The sequence below is a fragment of the Pediculus humanus genome, genomic scaffold (genome assembly GCF_000006295.1).
Source record: "Pediculus humanus corporis 1103172107644 genomic scaffold, whole genome shotgun sequence".
Taxonomy (NCBI): Eukaryota; Metazoa; Arthropoda; class Insecta; order Psocodea; family Pediculidae; genus Pediculus; species Pediculus humanus.
In genome coordinates, this window is record NW_002987255.1 from 343,714 (window position 1) to 362,164 (window position 18,451).

At 28.4% G+C, this 18,451-nt stretch overlaps 3 protein-coding genes across 3 annotated transcripts; 1 reads left to right on the forward strand and 2 right to left on the reverse strand.

Annotated features, from left to right (window-relative positions):
• Positions 1-2,690: 2,690 nt before the first annotated feature.
• Positions 2,691-4,983, forward strand: Phum_PHUM269220 (uncharacterized protein; the record flags this gene model as incomplete). The annotated part of the gene is made up of 2 exons (XM_002426691.1): positions 2,691-2,733; positions 3,578-4,983. 2 exons carry the CDS (start codon positions 2,691-2,693, stop codon positions 4,981-4,983), a joined length of 1,449 nt encoding a protein of 482 aa, XP_002426736.1.
• A 1,899-nt stretch (positions 4,984-6,882) lies between these two features.
• Phum_PHUM269230 (sialin, putative) lies at positions 6,883-8,521 on the reverse strand (the record flags this gene model as incomplete). Its single annotated transcript, XM_002426692.1, has 2 exons — positions 6,883-6,908; positions 7,024-8,521. The coding sequence occupies 2 exons, from the start codon at positions 8,519-8,521 to the stop codon at positions 6,883-6,885; spliced, it is 1,524 nt and encodes a 507-aa protein (XP_002426737.1).
• A 1,034-nt stretch (positions 8,522-9,555) lies between these two features.
• On the reverse strand, positions 9,556-17,063 carry Phum_PHUM269240 (uncharacterized protein; the record flags this gene model as incomplete). The annotated part of the gene is made up of 22 exons (XM_002426693.1): positions 9,556-9,563; positions 9,824-9,929; positions 10,019-10,189; positions 10,379-10,459; positions 10,587-10,776; positions 11,117-11,342; positions 11,572-11,736; positions 11,953-12,112; positions 12,184-12,399; positions 12,588-12,810; positions 13,036-13,169; positions 13,248-13,485; positions 13,582-13,653; positions 13,875-14,046; positions 14,130-14,520; positions 14,583-14,868; positions 14,965-15,158; positions 15,237-15,429; positions 15,940-16,016; positions 16,098-16,221; positions 16,313-16,583; positions 16,673-17,063. 22 exons carry the CDS (start codon positions 17,061-17,063, stop codon positions 9,556-9,558), a joined length of 4,089 nt encoding a protein of 1,362 aa, XP_002426738.1.
• Between the last annotated feature and the right edge of the window lie 1,388 nt (positions 17,064-18,451).

The window sequence follows — 18,451 nt, forward strand, 5'->3', positions numbered from 1 at the left end:
ATTTATTTAACAAAAAGAAAAATTATTTATTTAAAAGAGCCAGAAGACACATAATAAGTGTATTTTATAAAACCAAATAAATCGTTAATGAGTCGTTAAAATGTTATGTACAATTAATTTTTTTTTTTTTTATTAATTAATAAATGATAGAAATAATAACTTGAGTTACATAAAAGAAAAGAAAATTATTTTTTATTTTATTATTATCATAAACATCATCATCATCATCATTTATTATTATTATTATTATTAAGAATAAAAAAAGATGATATAATAAAAATTTAGTCTATGTTTATGCCTGAACAAAAGTAGGTATGAAAATGAGTGCTTTAAAAAAAAAAAAAATTTTTTTTAATATTTTTTTTCCATAGTTTTAAATAATTTTTCTCTTCTAATGATTGATTTTTACCCTTTTTTTACACTTTTTCGAATGAATAATATAAAAGGGAGAGAAAGAGAGAGAGAGAGAAAAAAAAAGAAGGGTAGGAAAGGAAGGAAAGGAAAGGAAAGGAAAGGAAAAAAAAAAAAAAGATTTCATAAAATGAAATTTGTGAAAGCACGCCATCGTTCATGAGAAAATTTTTTTTTTTCTACGCAATGTATTGATTTGATTTATAAAAGAAAAAAAAAAAAAAAAAAAAAGAGAAAAGAAAGAAAGAAAGAAATTTAAATTACAATTGTAGTTTTAAAATTTTACTTTGTAAATAAATAAATAAATAAAATTATAATAATAATAATAATAAATAAAATGAAATTAAGAGAAATTAATTAATTTTTTTTTCAATACAACTTACTTATAAAATTCAGGTGGCTCTTATTATTATTATCACGAAGAGTTTATATATATTCATAAATAAATATTTTTCTCGCGGTTACAAAAAAAAAAGTTATTATTATTATTATATGATTGATTGCCATTTTTTAGGTTTCCATTATATATATACATATACATGTTACAGGAAAAATTATTATTATTATTATTTGAGGAGGATTCATTTTATAATTTTTATAATTGATTTTTTTTTCTTTTTTTTCATATTATTTCATATTATTTCATATTATTATTATTATTATTATTATTTATTTTATTGTAAAATTTTGAATTTTTTCCAATTTGAAAATTATACATGAATATTTTTTCGGGCAAAGAATGTTTTGTACGTACAAGTAAATTTCCCCCCCCCTCCAAAGGAATTACTTGTTCCCCCCTTATTTTTTCTATTGATAGTTAATTAATTTATATGATAGTTAATTTTTATTTTGTAATAATAATATTACAATAATATATGTATGTAAAATAAAAAAAAATAAAATATTTGTGGCGCGCAAATGAATCAGGATTATTATGCTACTCTCTCTCTCTCTCTCTCTCTCTCTATCTACCTGTAACATGTATATATATAAACGTATATATATATATATATATTTACGTTGAATATTTGTTATACGAACGAATAAAAAAATAAACTGAATCAACCCCTTTTTATCCTTCTCTTAAAAAAAAAAAAAAAAATTTGTGGTTATTCATCCGATATATTAATTAATTATTTTTCATATATATATATATTGTATATGGAAATTGATAACTCTTATCAAAACATTCCTAGATTTTTAATAAAAATGGGGACTCCTTCGCGACTCTTTCGTACTCAAAAAAAAAAAAATTAATTATATTTGTTGTTGGTCCCAAAAGACGAGATCTCATTTATGTAATTAAAATTATTATCCAAATTGATTGATTGATTGATTATTATTATTATTATTATTATTATTATTATTATTATTATTATTATTATTATTATTATTATTATTATTTTGTCGCGTGTAATTAAAATAAATAAATATTCTTCGTTTGTTCTTTTATTTTTATTATTATTATTTTTTTTCATGTGGCATGAATCAAATGATTGATTGAAAATTAATATAAATGCGCGCGTTTGTGTGTGTGTGTGTGTGTGCGTGTGCGCGGGTATGATTCAATAATTATCCTAGTATTAGTGTTTTTATTAAAAAGGTAACACAAAAAAAAAAAAAACGTTCGTAGTAGTAATACTTGGTCGGTTAACTTATGGAATTATTAAGGGTTAATTTATGTGTGCAGTACTTTTTCTATCTATTTATCATTATTATTATTATTTAGAATCATTATTTGATTGAAATAATTTAATTAATTAAAAAATTATTCGATTGTTTTTTTTTTTATTAAAAGGAGGGGAAAAAAAATGTAAAATGAATGATGATGATGATGATGCAATCATATCGTGTGGGTCAATTTCGAATTTATTCTAATGTCTCCATCTTATTAAGGCCCTTTTTTGATTTCTAAAATTTAATAATATTGATATTGAAAATTTATATCCGTTTTAATATGTGTTATTGAAATTCTCGAGTTCGAAACCGGATTCACGACTTTCCGTTTCCGCTTCTGTTCTTTTTTTTTCTTTTCATTTATTTTAATAATCTATAAAATTATCAACTATCCATAGAATTATAATAATTAACAAGACGTAGAAATTTAAAACTTTGAATTTAAATCCAAGAAAACCTTTTAAACCTTTGAAAAAATTATTAACTGGAGAGCGGGGAGAAAAATTTTGTGATAGATTGTCACGGTTAGTTTATATATATATATTTGTTCAATGTTATTATTATTATTATTTTACACTCTGCTTACTTCTTCGGTTGATGACATGACCACATTGATTTTAAGGTTTTCACTCGGTTTCCATTTAGGTAGAAAAATATTTATTTATTTTTTTTTTCCCCTTGGATTCTGATTTCCCCTCTGAGGGGAGGGGTTTCCTTCTTCTTCTTCTTCTTTTTACTGCTTTTATCATCATCATCATCTCATATATAATAAACCGTCGTAATAAAATTAATAATTATTTAACAATTACAATTTAGCATTTATGATGTAGGAAAAAATAAAAAATTTATTTTTTATCTGTTACAAGAATGAATCGCATGATTTTATTTATTTATTTATTTTTTTTTTGTCGTAGTCGATGATTGATTGCTTTGTTTTGAGTAAAAGAAGCTCTTGTTTGTTTGTTTGTTTGTTTTTTTTATTTCATATCATTATTAATACTTTTACTTGCTCTAATTATTTTTTTTACACTATTATACATAAAATTATTTTCTTTATATTCTCATAATTTTTTATGACGATATCATTCGAAAAAAAAATAAAAATTTTTTTATAAAACTTGTGATTGTTAAAAAAAAAAAAAAAACACGCACATGTAAGTGTGCGTGCGTGCGTTTTTATTTTGGTTTATTTTAATAATTAGGTTTCATTTGTGAGCTTAAATACTTGAATAGAAAAAAAAAAAAAAAAAAAAAAAAAACAAATTTCGGATTTTTATTTTGGTTCGTTTTAATAAAGGTGCGAAGAATCCTTTTGTTGAAAATTTCATGTAAAAAAAATAATTTTGGTTAAGGCAAAAAATTTCTTTTTTTTTTATTTCAATCGAGGTCTTATCATTATTTACTTGATAACAAAAAAGAGAGAGAGAGAGAGAGAGAGAGAGAAAAGCAAAAAAGTAACTCGTTATTATTTCTTGATAGGATGTTTCAGATCTTGATTTGGATTACAAGCTTGAATCATCCTGTGAACTGGCACCGGATCGTCCCTTCGACGATGCGAGGTCTCCGACACCATTCCAATTACCGTTCCCGCCTTTTGGATTGTTTCCCCATGTCGGAGAAGATTTTTTAAAAAGGAATTATTCTTTGGTAGGGTTTTTGCAACGTCAAGGTCTCATACGATCTCCGGCACCGGAAGAAAATCAAAATATCGGAATCCTATCTAATCCTTATCGTTGCATTATTTGTTTGGCCTCTTTTCCGTCTGCTTGGCTATTAGAACAACACAATAACATTCAACATCCGTCGAATCAAAGAAATTCCGAATCGGGAAGTCCCGGAGAAGATAAACCCTTTAAATGCGAACAATGCGGACAAAATTATCGCTATCGGTCGGCTTATCTCAAACATCAAGAACAAAATCACAAGGCTAGACTTCCGGCGGACAAAGTTTTCACCTGTGACGTTTGCGGAATGCAATTCCGATACTTAAAGTCTTTCAAAAAACACAGACTGAATCACACGTTGGAAAAACTTCATTCGAAATCATCCAACGGTAATGCTTTTTCGCGAATTATGAAAAGCAACGGCGTCGAAACGGAAAAACGTTTTAAAATAATTCCCGAACCCGCGACCGGATCCGGTTCGAGAACGTCTTCCTTGTTTCGTTCGAACTCTGTCGATGACGACGATGATGACGACGACGACAACGTCGACGACATCGTCGACGACGAGGGCAACAACGAAAAACGAACAATAAAAGACAGCGGAAGGATCACGGCTCCTCCTCGAACGGATTACGGAGACAACGATGATCGAGTCGCAAAATCGAACGTTTTTACCGATCCTAAAAAGGAGAGAGCTGCCAGCGTTCCGGTCGATAAATCGGATCAAATTAACGGAACCCGTTCGATTGTACGCTCGATGAAAAATCCGGCATCGAAAACGAATCGGGGATCAAATGATTTGGATGATCGAGATGAAACGATAATCGATTCCTTGGAATGCGTTTTTCCAGGGCGCGGAGTACCGAATAAAATTCAAAGCGACTCTTCGGCATTCGTTAATTTGTTTCACGGGGATCCAATGGAAAGGCAAAAGGAGAACAACAATAAATTTTCGTGTCCTTTTTGCGGTAAATGCGTGAGATCGAAGGAAAATTTAAAACTTCACATAAGGAAACACACGGGAGAACGTCCTTTCGTGTGTCTTTTTTGCGGGAGAGCATTCGGAGGTAAAAGTGATTTGACCCGTCATTTGAGGATCCACACTGGAGAGAGGCCTTACCATTGTGAAATGTGTGGAAAATGCTTTGCCCGCGCTGATTATTTATCCAAACATTTGACCACCCACAATTCTCCTCGTTCTTCTTCTTTTTCTCATATGAATTCTCGTTAAAATTTTAATTCCCCTTAATGTGATTTTTTAATCATCTTTTTCCTCTCTCTGTCGTAGTTAATTGTTGTTGCCTTTTATTTATTTATTTTAAATATTCTTGTTTGCGAAAAAAAACCAAAAAAAGTAAAAAAAAAATGTTTATTTTGCCGAAAATGATAGTAATAATAATAATAATAATTAAATAAAAAAAAAAAAACTTACTTTTGTCATTAATACTCGATGAATAATTTAAAAAAAAAAAAGTTGTTTCATTCGTTTTTCAATCAATCAATCAATCAATCAATCGTTACTATAATTTTTTTTTTTAATCGTCTTAAACATGAATTACGAAAACGTAAATGTAATAATAATAATAATAATAAATTTCAGATTTTTTATTCGGGAGAGTTGGCCGTCATTTTATAATGATAATGATAACATAAAAAAAAAAAACCGTTTAAAATAAAAATTTATAGTAAATATGAAATGAGGAATAAATGAACGAACCAATCAACACACGTCATTCAATATTGTTTTCTATTAAAAATTTAATAACTCCTTCGTTCTTATTAATAATAATAAAACATATAGAAAATAGAAAAAATTCGGTTTTCGTATGGGGAAACGTTAAAATCACAACGGAAAAAAATGACAAAACACACTTACTACAACAGCCTAACCTTCCTGACATTATTATTATTATTATTATTATTATTACAAATAATTAAAGTGTTTTAATCGTTTATTACACATTTTTTTTTTGGAGAAGAAAGACAATAGTTGTTGGTTATTGTTAATTCCCCCCCCCTCTCTCTCTCTCTCTCTCTCTCTCACTTTTATTATTTAAATCCTAATTGAAAAGTTAATTTTTTATTTTGATTATTTATTTATTTATTGATCTCTTTATTTATTTATATTTTTGGTTCCTCGTTTTTTTTTTTTTTTTTTTTTTTTATTATTTACAAAGAAAGAAAGGAAAAAAAAAGGAAAAAGGAAAAAAATTTATTTATACAGCAGAGCTTTAAATTTTTATTTAATTTTTTAGTGTAACAAATTTATAATTTATTATTTAAATAAAAAAAATATATTTAATTGGTTGATAAATAATTATTATTTTATAATTAATTCCTTTTTTTTTTTTTTAGTAAATTAACTAAAAATTAAAAGTATAAATTTTTTTGGGATGGGATGGGGGAGGGGGTGAGTGGAAAAATGAAAAGTAATCAGAGATTCAACCATTTTAACTTATGAATAATAATAATAATAATAATGTCAAAGTGTTTTTTTTATTATAACTCTTCATTTAAATTATTTATATTAAATATTATTATTTATTATTAAATATTTTCATAATAATAATAATAATAAGTTTTAATTTTTGTTGGCTACTAGTTACGAGTGTAAAAACGAGTGAAAACAATTTTGTTTTCGTCTCAATTGAAAATCGATGATTAATTTTCTTTAAGTGTCCGCGTTCTATCACGTGATTCTAGGGCGATTTCATCATCATCGGATTTCTCATCCCTATTCACACTCTCCGAATCCTGGAAATTTGACAACATTGATCCCGTAAACCCGTGACGTAACATTTTCCTTTTTATTTCTCTCTATTAATTTGTCGTGTGCACTTGTTATTTACGTATCGGACTGCTCGTTAAAAATTTTTTCAATTCTATTGTTTTTAAGTAACTTAAATATTTTCTTACTTGTTTTCTCAAGTTTTTTTTTTTTCGGTTTCAATTTTTAAAAAAACAAATCAATCGATTATTATTAAATAAAAAAAAAAAAAAAACTGTGTATGCAGTTTAAAACAAATATAAATTTAATTGGTCATTCCCGTGTGCATTTTAATAGTTTTTTTTTTTTTTTTTTTTTTTTTTTACAAACAAACACAATTGTTTTAGTAAAAGAAAAGAAAATTTAGTGTTTTCTCTCTCTTTCTTTCTCTTTTTCATAAAAAAATTTTATTTTCATTGTTGTTGTTGTTGTTGTTTTTTATAAGCGTTTGTCTCTTTGAAAAAAAAAAAAAAATTTAAATTGACATTGTGGAACGCGGTAAACCCGTTGGAACGTGCGACGATGATAAATCCCAATATTGTGTTCGACTCTGTCCGAACATCAAGTAAAAACCAACGGATACTAACAAAATGGTTATGTTAACGTAAAAAACAACGTTCCATTCTTCTTTTGTACCGTTAATGGTTATCAAACCGTTTAAAACTGGACATATGAGTCCTGCCGTGTTCCCAATGCTGTTGGCCACCCCCGATACTATGTTTACGTAACTCGGACACAAATCTAAAAGGCTCAATAGGTACCCTCCCGTTACGCATAATTCCAAACTGCAAGAAACTATTATGAAACAACCCAAAACCCAATACCAATATTGATACGGAAGAAGAGTGATTATTAGGAAAAACACGGATATGAAAACTGCACCTATCGATATGAATATTTTTCGCATTTTATTCTTGGATAATTTCAATTTGTTACGCAAATTTTCAAAAAAAAAACACAATAACACTCTGACAACGAGAGAACCCAAGAAAGGCATTGCGGATATAATTCCGTTTTCTTGCAATGGCAAATGATAGACTTCTTCCATGACCATCGGCAGAGACAATATAATGCTGAGAAAAACATAGTTTATGCAAAAATGCATGAGAATGTAAGCGTATATGGGCAAAGACATGATTATTTCCTTCCACGGTATGTCCGTTTTAACGGGTTTCTGAATTTTATCCTTTAAAAACTCTAGTTCTTTTTCCTTTATAAACGGACACTTTTCCGGTACGTTGTATATTGTGAATACGAAAAGGAATCCGCAAGCTATGAGCCAAATGCTGAGCAAGTAAAATATCCATACCCAACCCATATAATTACAAGTCAATGTGTTTATCGGAAAATTTAAAATGCTCGACAATTGTATGCCGATAAGGGATCCTCCTACTAAGAACTGCCTTTCTTCTGGCACTACCCAATTGGCCATGAGATCGTAGAAAGCCGGAAATATGAAACTTCCAAATATTCCGGATACGAGTCTTATAATGAAAAATAAAACGGGAGTCAGTCTCGTGCCTTCGGGTAGGAAAACGTTAACGGATCCCGTGAGAAAAGTACCGGCTATGATAATTATTTTTCCGCCGTATTTAAAACTCAGGAAACCCGCGATCGATGGGCCTATTATGAATCCGTAAAAGGAAGCAGACGTGAGGAATCCTTTGGTCGATGAAGACCAATCGAATTCTCCTGAATTTATATTCTCACTGTTTCGAGGTAAGGTCATGCACACAATGACGATGGATATTCCTATTCTGACGTAAGACACGTTGAAAATGGCAATACTGCAAACGATGCTCAACAATAGTCTCGCGGAAAAAAACAATTTCGGTTTTTTCGTTACATCAGTTTCGTTTGTATTTTCTATAATTTTTTCCTTCTGTTGTTGTTGTTCTTGTGGTTGTTTCACTTCTCGTAGTTGTTCTTGTGGTGGTTGTTCTACTTCTTGTAGTTGTTGTTGTTGTTTTTTCTCTTCTTCTTCTTTTTCTTCTTCATTCATGTTCTTTTCACGTATAAATATATATTGGCATTATATTGTTATTTTGTTATACTAAAAAAAAAAAAAAAATAAATAAATAAAAAAAGGGAATGATCGGATTTTAATACAGATATATATTAAATAATTAATTTAATGAGGTTTGACATTATCCCACACTCACTCACTCACTCACTCACGCACGCACGCACGCACGCATGTTACTTAATTTTTGATTGGACGCAATCGTTAATATATATATATACATATATTTATATGCAAGAAATATAAAATAATTGTTCATTATCAAATTATTATTATTATGTTTTATTTGCAAAAAAAAAAAAAATTATAATTTAAAAAGTTTTAAATTTATTAATCAAAACCGAGAAAATAAATACGATTAAAATTCGAATTTATTTAAAAATAAAACGTCGGGTTAATATAATTTGTTTGGTCACCATGTTTGAAAATAATAATAATAATAATAATAATAATAATAATAATAATAGTAATATTTTATATTTACCTTTTTACATAATGTTTTCAAGTCATATTATTGTTTTTTGTAATTGTTATTTTAATTACTATTTCTAATATTACTCTGGTATTAGTATACTGCTATCGCTATCACAATTACTACTACTACTACTACTACTATTATTATTATTATTATTATTATTATTATTTTTAAATAAAAACGTTGCCTCCTTGTTATCAAGATCGAATGTTTTCACACAATTAAAAAATAATAATATTTATTATGAGTGTTTATTGCTTAATTATCATTATCGTTGTTATTATTGTTTTTATTTATTTTCCGCGACCGAGAGCGACCGACCCTTGAAAGAACGTGACGTACTTGTCATACAGGAATGTTAAATATGAAAACGATGACGTGAAAAATTAAAACAGCGTCCGACAGCGACGATAAAAAACTCGTATATAATATGGGTCATAATGTAATTCGACCCGGTTGCGTTTACACCTTGTGTTACCGCCCGAAAAATATATATATATATATATATATATATATGTGTAAAGGATTATATGACTGACTATAGAGCTACAAATTAAATAAGATAAAAAAATAAACTTTATTGTTATTTTCGCGAATAATAATAAGTAGCATAGTAATAAGTTTTTAAGTAAAAAAAAAAAAAAAAACCCACGCAGACAAACGTATTTGTAAAATAATTTTTTTTTTATTCGATAAATCAAACAAAAACTTTTTCATTTAAATAAAAAAAAAAAAAGTTAAAAATTATAATTAGTAATACTAAACCTATTCGTCGTCGCCGTCGTCGTCGTCTACCGACGATAAACCTTCATTTAAATCGTAATCGGGCAATTCCGAATCTGATTCGTTGACACTACTTTTACTACTACTATTACTACTACTAGTGCTATTTCTTCTGCTGTTGGTCGCATTCTAAAAAAAAAAAGACACGTAATAATTGTTGAAAAAAAATTTATAATTAAATTATGTCCTGTTGAAATTACTATAATTTTAATTATTACTTGTGATAAAATATCGTTTCCCTCGAGATCTTTATTTTTTAAAATTCCGATAGTGATGCATTCTCCGGGTACGTCATTCATGATTAACATTCCTTTGACCTCTAATGTCAACCTTTCGCATTGGGCTCTTATGTTAGGTACGTGGGCCGCCACGAGAGCGTCGTTCGTGATCTGAAAACATCAAATTTAAAATAAAAATGTTTTTTTTTTCTTTTATTCGTACGACGACGATTCGAATGAGATTTATAATAGATGATAATAGTAAAAAAAAAAAAAAAAAGTAGTGCTCGCCTTCGAATGACAGCAAATGGAATGCAAAAACCTCGTGATTGTTTGAAATGATCTTAAAAGTTTTAATACATCGACCAAATCAGTTTTTAACATTATTTCCACGGTAGGCATTCCGCTCTCGAAAAAAAGATTCAACACAGACTGAGAACACTGAAAATATACCGGAAAAAAATAAATAATTTACTTAATCTTGTCTATCTATTTCAAAATGAATCGATCAAGTTTTTTTTTTTTTTTTTTTTGTAAAGAGAAACGATGTCGATCGTTCAAATCAAACCTTTAACAAAGCAGCTAAACTTATTCGTGATGTGTGATTTTTAACAATTGTCACAAAATCAGCCAAAATGTCGATTATAGCGATCCAATTATTAAGTCGTACGCGATGATCAAAACTTTTTGTCAGTTCTTTTGTCGCACCCAATGTCAAAGCTTCGCACATGGCACGATAGAGCAAAGGAAAATTTGACCTTAAAAAAAAAAAAAAAAACAATACACACACACACGTATATATATATATATATATTTTTTTTTAAGGATACTCGAGAAAAAATGAACAATTATTACTTTTGTTTTTTTTTTCTCTCTTTAAATTTAGCACGCGAATCTAACGTTAAATTTCTTTTGCTTATGTAACTCTACCTCCCTTCCTTCCTTCCTTCCTTCCCCACATCCCCTCCAAAAAAAAAAAAAAATCCCGACGTTTAAAGTTTACAGATGAGACTTTTAGTGATATTGAGCTTTCATTGGATTTTTTTTCAAAATGATAATTACAATGAAAACAAAATTTTTTTTATTTTTAAAATTTACCTGTGCACGGTGGGAAATGTTACCATAAAACAATCGTTTTCTTTTAATGTGTTAATTTCATTCACTCCTATTTTACAAATTTTTTTAATCGCACCGAGTTGATCGTTTGCGTATTGAAAATGATTTGTAAGTAAATAAAATATCTGTTGATTATATACAGAACCTTTTTCTCGGAGTCCTTCTACGGTAAACCAAGGTCGTCGTAATAAGTCTAAGCACAAAAAAGCTAAAAAAAAAAAAAAAACTGATTACTACTTGAAAATGCTAGGGATACGTACGTTACAAATGGATTTCGCGTTTAATGATTATGAAAGAAATAACTTTTGACGCACAATTCTTGCATGCGCACACGCACACGCACACGACACCCACACATACACATACACAGGTATCACTGATATAACTTTTTTAATCGCACGTTTCGTATGAGGGTAAAAAAAAAAAAAAAAACTTACATAAGGCATCAAGAGATTCACCACCGGAAGAAAAAAAACTATAACAATTTCGAACTGCTTTCACTATGCATAAGGCTCCGTTGAAGATAAAAATGTTTTTGTTTAATCCCGTGAGATAATCGGCAGCTCCATGAGCAATAATTGTATTCGCAGATTCATCAATCTCTTTCGAATTGTTTTCAATTGAAAAATAATAATTTTTTGTTGATAAAATAACAAGGATTTCTGAAATTAAATAGTCAGACTGAAAATAATTGATAAGTCCCTCAGGAAGAGGAGCAAGGGTAATTTAAATGCATTAAAATTTATTTTCCAATGAGTTTGTTTGTCTGTCTGCCTTCTGATAGAACTACATTTTTCACTTTATTACAATATGCTCACTTTTAAGTTGCTCTTTGTACGTATCCTTTTTAAATCCTTGCCAAGATAATAATTCGGACAAGAATTTTAACGTAGTAGCCAAAGCAAGTTTCACGTATTGAATATCGTTTGAAAACATTCCCGGACCGTCGTAGACTCCTTCGTTTGCTTTCAATAATTCCTTGAATTCAAATCACGGTTAATATTGAGAAATTAAATAAAAAAAATTAAAAAAAGATTTTCGACACTTACAAAACAACATGACGACCAAACATCGATTTTTTTTTTTAACGCGGGCAAAATTTCAATGATGATCGTTAAAAATTTTTGCCGAATTGATTGACTAGGATGAAAATTGAAATGGCCGTTTTTAAAAAACACGTTTTTACTTTCTTTTACTAATATTTGTTCGGATTTTTTAACCAAATCTTCAAGCAAAAATAAACACTCGACGGTATTTATTTCTGACTAAAAACATAAAATCAAACATTTATCATTATTACATAATGCGAATGTGAATATAAAAGTAAAGTTCCTTTTTTTTTTTTTTTCTCTCAATAATATTGTCAGATTTTATTTAAAAAAAAATTTATTAATACTTTTTTCTTTGATTGAAAACAATTCCAATCACGATGATCATTCGTTTTTCCATTAACATCGTTAATTAAATCGATAGCTAATAATTTTAAACAGGTAATGTGTAAACTTCTGAAATATTGATCGACCTCCACTTTAATATCATTTATATGTTTCGATTCAATTTTTGATTGTATTTCATTTGAAACCGTTTCGATTTGAGTTTCGGGAACAGATTGAGGATTTTGCGAGTCGGAAGATGTCCCATCAATTTTTCTCTTTTTTCCTTTTTTCAATATCGTTCTGAAATAATGACAATGATACAACAAATTAATTAATGCTAATGTATTTTTCATAAATCGCTTTCTTCACTCATCTCTCTACCCCATTCCTCGATTTAATAATAATCTTTTTAGACTTTTCTCATTTAATAATAATCGCTTTTCTTTTTTTTTTAATGTCAAAATTTCAAATAAATGTTACTAAGGAAGTGAAAAAATTTGTAATACACAAAAATTATTTACTCACTCGGTTTTTTTTTTAATCACTTTATTAACTGCAGGGTAATAATTAAATTTAGGCGGTGAATAATTCGTCAATAAGATATAGTGTCGTTGAATGAGTTTGTACACGTCAATCAGTTGATTTAACCTTAAAAATGCCTGTAGGAAAAAAAAAAAAAAAAATTCACGTTTGCATTTATACAAAATCATAGATAAACAAGATTTTAAGATTTTTACCCTGTCTAAATCATCATGAGAACAAAACGCGTTAATGCATTCCACCATGTAATTAAAACAAAGAAACAAGGAATCCATTATTTTTTTCTTTTTATTGTCATCTAAATATTGAAAATTATCAAAAACCGTTGTTACCGGCATAATAATAGGAGCGTTGAAAAATTTTAATATTTTTTCTATGTCTTTTTCACAACACCAAAGTAACTTTAAACTCGATGGTATCGCCACAATAGGAACGCTTCTGTAAAAAAAAATTTTTTTTTTTTTTATAAATGAAAATAAAAATCAATTTCCTCCCAGATAGTATTACGTAAATTTTTCCCGTATGACGTACGTATGTTCCTCGGAATGCAGAGCTGCTATAAAATCTACCACTGGGAAAACAATTTCACTTTCATCCTCGGCACTTAAAGAATATTGTAAAGATGTAGGGAAATCTTCATTTCTAAAATTAATAAAAAAATTGATAAAAGTTTTTAGGGAAATTTAAAAAAAAATTTTTTTTTTTTTTTGTGCGTTAAAGTCATGCGATTTTAATATAATTTTTAGCTCATGTACGTGTAATACGAACTTTAAAAACCCTTTAAAAGCAGTTAACGAAAGACATAAATATTTAGTTTCAATTACCCAACATCTAATTTTGTACAAAACAAAAAACTTTTGGCTATTTTTTCAAATTTTTCACACCAGTATTTTGAAAATGTTGAATTTAAATCTGAATCGAGAATCATATCCGCAAATTCATCATTGAATAGTAATCTCTTGGTTTCGTTGCTTCCAACACTTCCCATTGCCATTTCTTCATTCACAAAAAACCAAAAAAATTTCATTAGAGTATAATAACTTTTAGAAAATGAAAAATTCTTTTTTTTTATAACTAACCCAATAAACTATTGATTTGTTCGTATTCTTGTTCGGTTTGATTTTTTTTTCCTACGTGTTTAGCAAATATTACCGCTGCAATGGCACCCTTGTTGTATATTTCAAAATTATTTGACGACAGTTGCTTGCAAATAAACATTTGCATTTCGTCAAGCCATCCTTTATTATTTTCGGAAGATTCGTAAGAAATAAGTTCAGACACAATATCAACTAAACGACGAATTTGGTGCGAGTTCAAATGGAGTGCTATTGAGTTTAAATAACCCAATATAGAAGTTGTGTGGGGGCTAAGAAGTTCTTTAAAATCTTGGCAAAGGCTTTCGAGAATGTTAAGGGATGCAGTAACACTCGCTGAAGATCCCGATCCGATGTGTTGTAAAATTTCATTTATCTAAAAGGAAAACGTTCAAATATTTACGCATCACTAAATTCAGTTATTATTTTTTTACTTACCACTGATTTTTTTATAAAAAACGAGAAATGAGCGAAACATTTCTTATAAATGACACACCCAAAATGGACAATAAAATCTTGATTTGATTTAAGGAAAATTGAACCGATTTCTAAAATAGGTGAAAAGTATTCCCCTAATATTGCTGTGAATTCTTCAAATGTTTTCGACAAATGAATCTCTCCTAAAATCCCACTTTTTATCTTTTTACGAGCTATAGTTAATACCCTATTTTTCATATTTTGTAAACCATTATACATGATAATAATAATAATTAAATCCAAACATCTATAATATAAAAAAAAACAAATGAATAAACAAATAATCAAATTATTATTATTTTTTTCAATAATCAGTTTACATTTAGTTTAAATCAAATCGTACCTGAATTCTGAAGGAGAATGTACAGAAGAAATTATTTTCAACCAAGTGTCCATTACGCGTTTTGACGTCGTAACCGAAAATTTTAAAACTTCGAATGTTAATTTCATGTGAGCGTTTTTAATTTCATTTTCTTCTTTTAAGGTTTGGTCATCGCTGTGGCCAAATGATAACTTTTCGCGAATACCGTTGATGGCCTGAAGAAAATTTTTATCGTAATGCTTAACACGTCGTACATGTTTTTAATTATAAACTATCATAAATCACAAGTTTACCCGGAAAAGTTCTTCATCATCGCATTTTTTTAAAATAAAACGAACCAAAGAAGGCAAACCTTCGGATGGATATTCATCAAGTTTGCTGATTAATTTGTTTCGAACTTGTGTCCTTTCATTTTTTTTCAGATTTAAATTTGAAACGGAATCTATTATCACATTGACCAATCCTCCCTCACAATTTATCATTTCTCTACAATTTATTAATAATTCCAAATTAACATTCACAATTCACATTTGCCACAAATCCAAAAAAAAAAAAATTAAATGAAAATTAATTGGGTTTGACCCCTTTCGAAGAATTTAAAATTTAATTTTATTTGTTAAAAATGAATCACATTTGTGGCATTATATTCTTATCATATAAGGTACAATTCATTCACACAGTTCGATAAACATGAATGAAAAAAAAAAAAAATTGAGGTGATGCAAAGTTAATATAAATAGTTTTTATCTCTTTATGAAAATTGCAATTAAAACAAATATTTGAAATAAAAATATTTAATGAATTAATATTTGAATTTGTGCAAGGTTAAGTTTCACTAGATAGCTTTTTCAATGGGACACAAAATGTTTTGAATAATCACATTATTCGAATAATGAATTTTATATATATAGTTTTTTAAATTGAGCCCAAATCATTACAGATATATAATTTTTTTTTTTTTTTACAAATCCACTTAATAATTTTATGTTTACTCACATTAATAGCAATGAAGTTTCATTAATTTCATCTTGAGAAATAATTTCTGGAAGCATAAAAATAATTTCTCTTTGAACCTATTAATTAAAAACATAGACTGGACTTTTTGTTTTTGTTTTTTAAATAAACACATTTATTTCAGGATGAAAATAATGTACCTTAATTGATGCTTTTTGAATTATGTCAAAAAGTTGCTTTGATAATTTATTTTCTTTTGGCGGATTAAGGAATCTCATTTGTCGAAGAATCAGAGAAATTATCTGAATGTTTTCATTATTTTCCCTTAAATTAAAAACATTTTAAATTTTAAAATATGAACACATGGAAAAAAAAAAAAAAAAAGAAAAACATCTAAAGGATCTATGTAACTCACTCCAATGTAACTTCCTTCAATTTTTCAATAAGTATACTTAATAATTGATTTTGTATACTGTTAACACCCAGTAGCATGCGAATTAATGATTCCTGAACAGGGCCCCTTGCTCTTTTACAATCCTCTGAAGTCAAAGTGGGCATTAACATTTTTTCAAAACTCTCGGTACTTTTAATTTTTTCTTTGAAGCATGTTAAAAACAGTGTAACATCTTCAGGACTTTTACTTAACTGTTCATCAATTTTGTTGGAAAAAATGGCTTGATCTTCTGCTGTGAATGCAAAATTACATAACAAAATTTCAAGGGAAAATATATATTTTAATATAATTGAAATTTTATAAAAACATTTAAGCACTTACACATTAAATATGATGAACTCCCAGTCAGTGGTAAAGCTCCACATTTTAAAAGAACTTGTTCAAAATAAGAAATGTCATTTTCAGTAACACAAATTTTTTTTGTTGGTTTACCATTACCATTATTTTTGTTGTCTGATCCATTACTAATTTTAGGGGTTGAATGAGTTTTTTGAGATATCGAGTTGAGTAAACTTGTACTTTCTCTATTCAAGTCAAAGTTAATTTCATCTTCTAATAGAACCGATGTGAGTTCTTTGGGTAATTCAGTTTCACTTTCGTTTACAACCAAGCTTGTGTTGTTAACATTTTTAATTTCCGAACTCAAAATCGTTGACTGCAAAGCTGACTGCGTGAGAAGTGATTTTTTTTTCGGAAATTTCCTTCGAAACATTTTGAATATTCAAACTATGAGCACCAAAAAAAATGTACCACAAAGTTAAGGCGGCAAAATAATTAGCCAATAATTCTTGATAAATTAAATTGCTTCACAAAATTAAACGACAAAACACTTTTTATAAATTAATTTTAATGAAAAACTAATTCGACCTTTCGCTTGTGATCCTTAAAAAACTTATGTTTTCTGATGAGAATAAAAAAAAAAAAAAAAAAAACACTTATTAGGAATACTTCGTGTAAAAATTATAGCGGTAATTTATGGCATATTCTCCTGCCACGACAAAAAAAAAATTACGTCATGACGACTTTTTAACAGATAGTTAAATTTGTTTGATCTTGTTAGTTTTTTGAAGTTTTTGAAGAATTATTCCAGGTAATTGCGTTTGTATTTTTTTAAATAAATTATTTCAGGACTCCACTCCATCACCTGGGAATAAATGATCAAATATCGATGTTGCTATTCATAAAATCCTACGAAGAATTTGAGTCTTCTCACATAGCGCGATTTCATGTAAGTACAATTTCTTCTTTATTTTTTATCCTTGAAAATTCTCATTGGTTTTTAGTGCTCACACAATGTCGGAAATCGTTTCTGCTTTGGCACGAAAACTTCGATTAGTTTACACTATTTTTTGTCGCATTTTGCTTCTCAGGATGATATCCGGTTTGTTGGTTGTCACAGTTCTGTCAATGTGAATTTTCTGATCATACAGAACTGTGCATAAACTCATTGACGTAACCCCGGGCTCGAAATGTCGTCGAGCCATTCTTTGACTAAACCTTTCATTCCACATTCGCGGCTGGTATATTTTCAAATTTTATTGTGTCTCTTTAAATATTCACGATTTGCCAATATCGCGGACATTCTGAAATTAAATGATCGATTGTTTCCGATTGTGCGTGGCGAATTCGAAATTTGAGAATCACATTCTCCTAGTTGTAAGTCCCTAAGGCTTGATCTTGAGCAACTGTGATGGATGTTAAATGAAGTAAAAAAAAGTTATAAAAGGTATTCGAAAGCCTTCACTAGCCAATAAACTATAATAAATCCTTGGATTTATGTTGGGGAAAAATTTCGTGCGTTATGAATATAAAAAAAAAAAAAATTGGGTAAATTTATTGTAATTATTATTTCTTCAGGCTACACTCATGCTTAAAAAAAAAAAAAACAAAAAAAAAAATTTTTTTTTATAGAAAACGTGAATAGACAAGCGGCCGTTCACTTAAGCTATTCTTTTAGTTGAACTACTTCTAAACGTGGTACCTTCGATCAGGTTTCTGGCATAACTGTTTTCATGGCTTCCACGCCTTTGGTGAGCGTTACCTGGGCTAATTTACTTAGTTGCAAAGCAGGTGTCATGCGGTTAAGTTCATTTTTTTAAA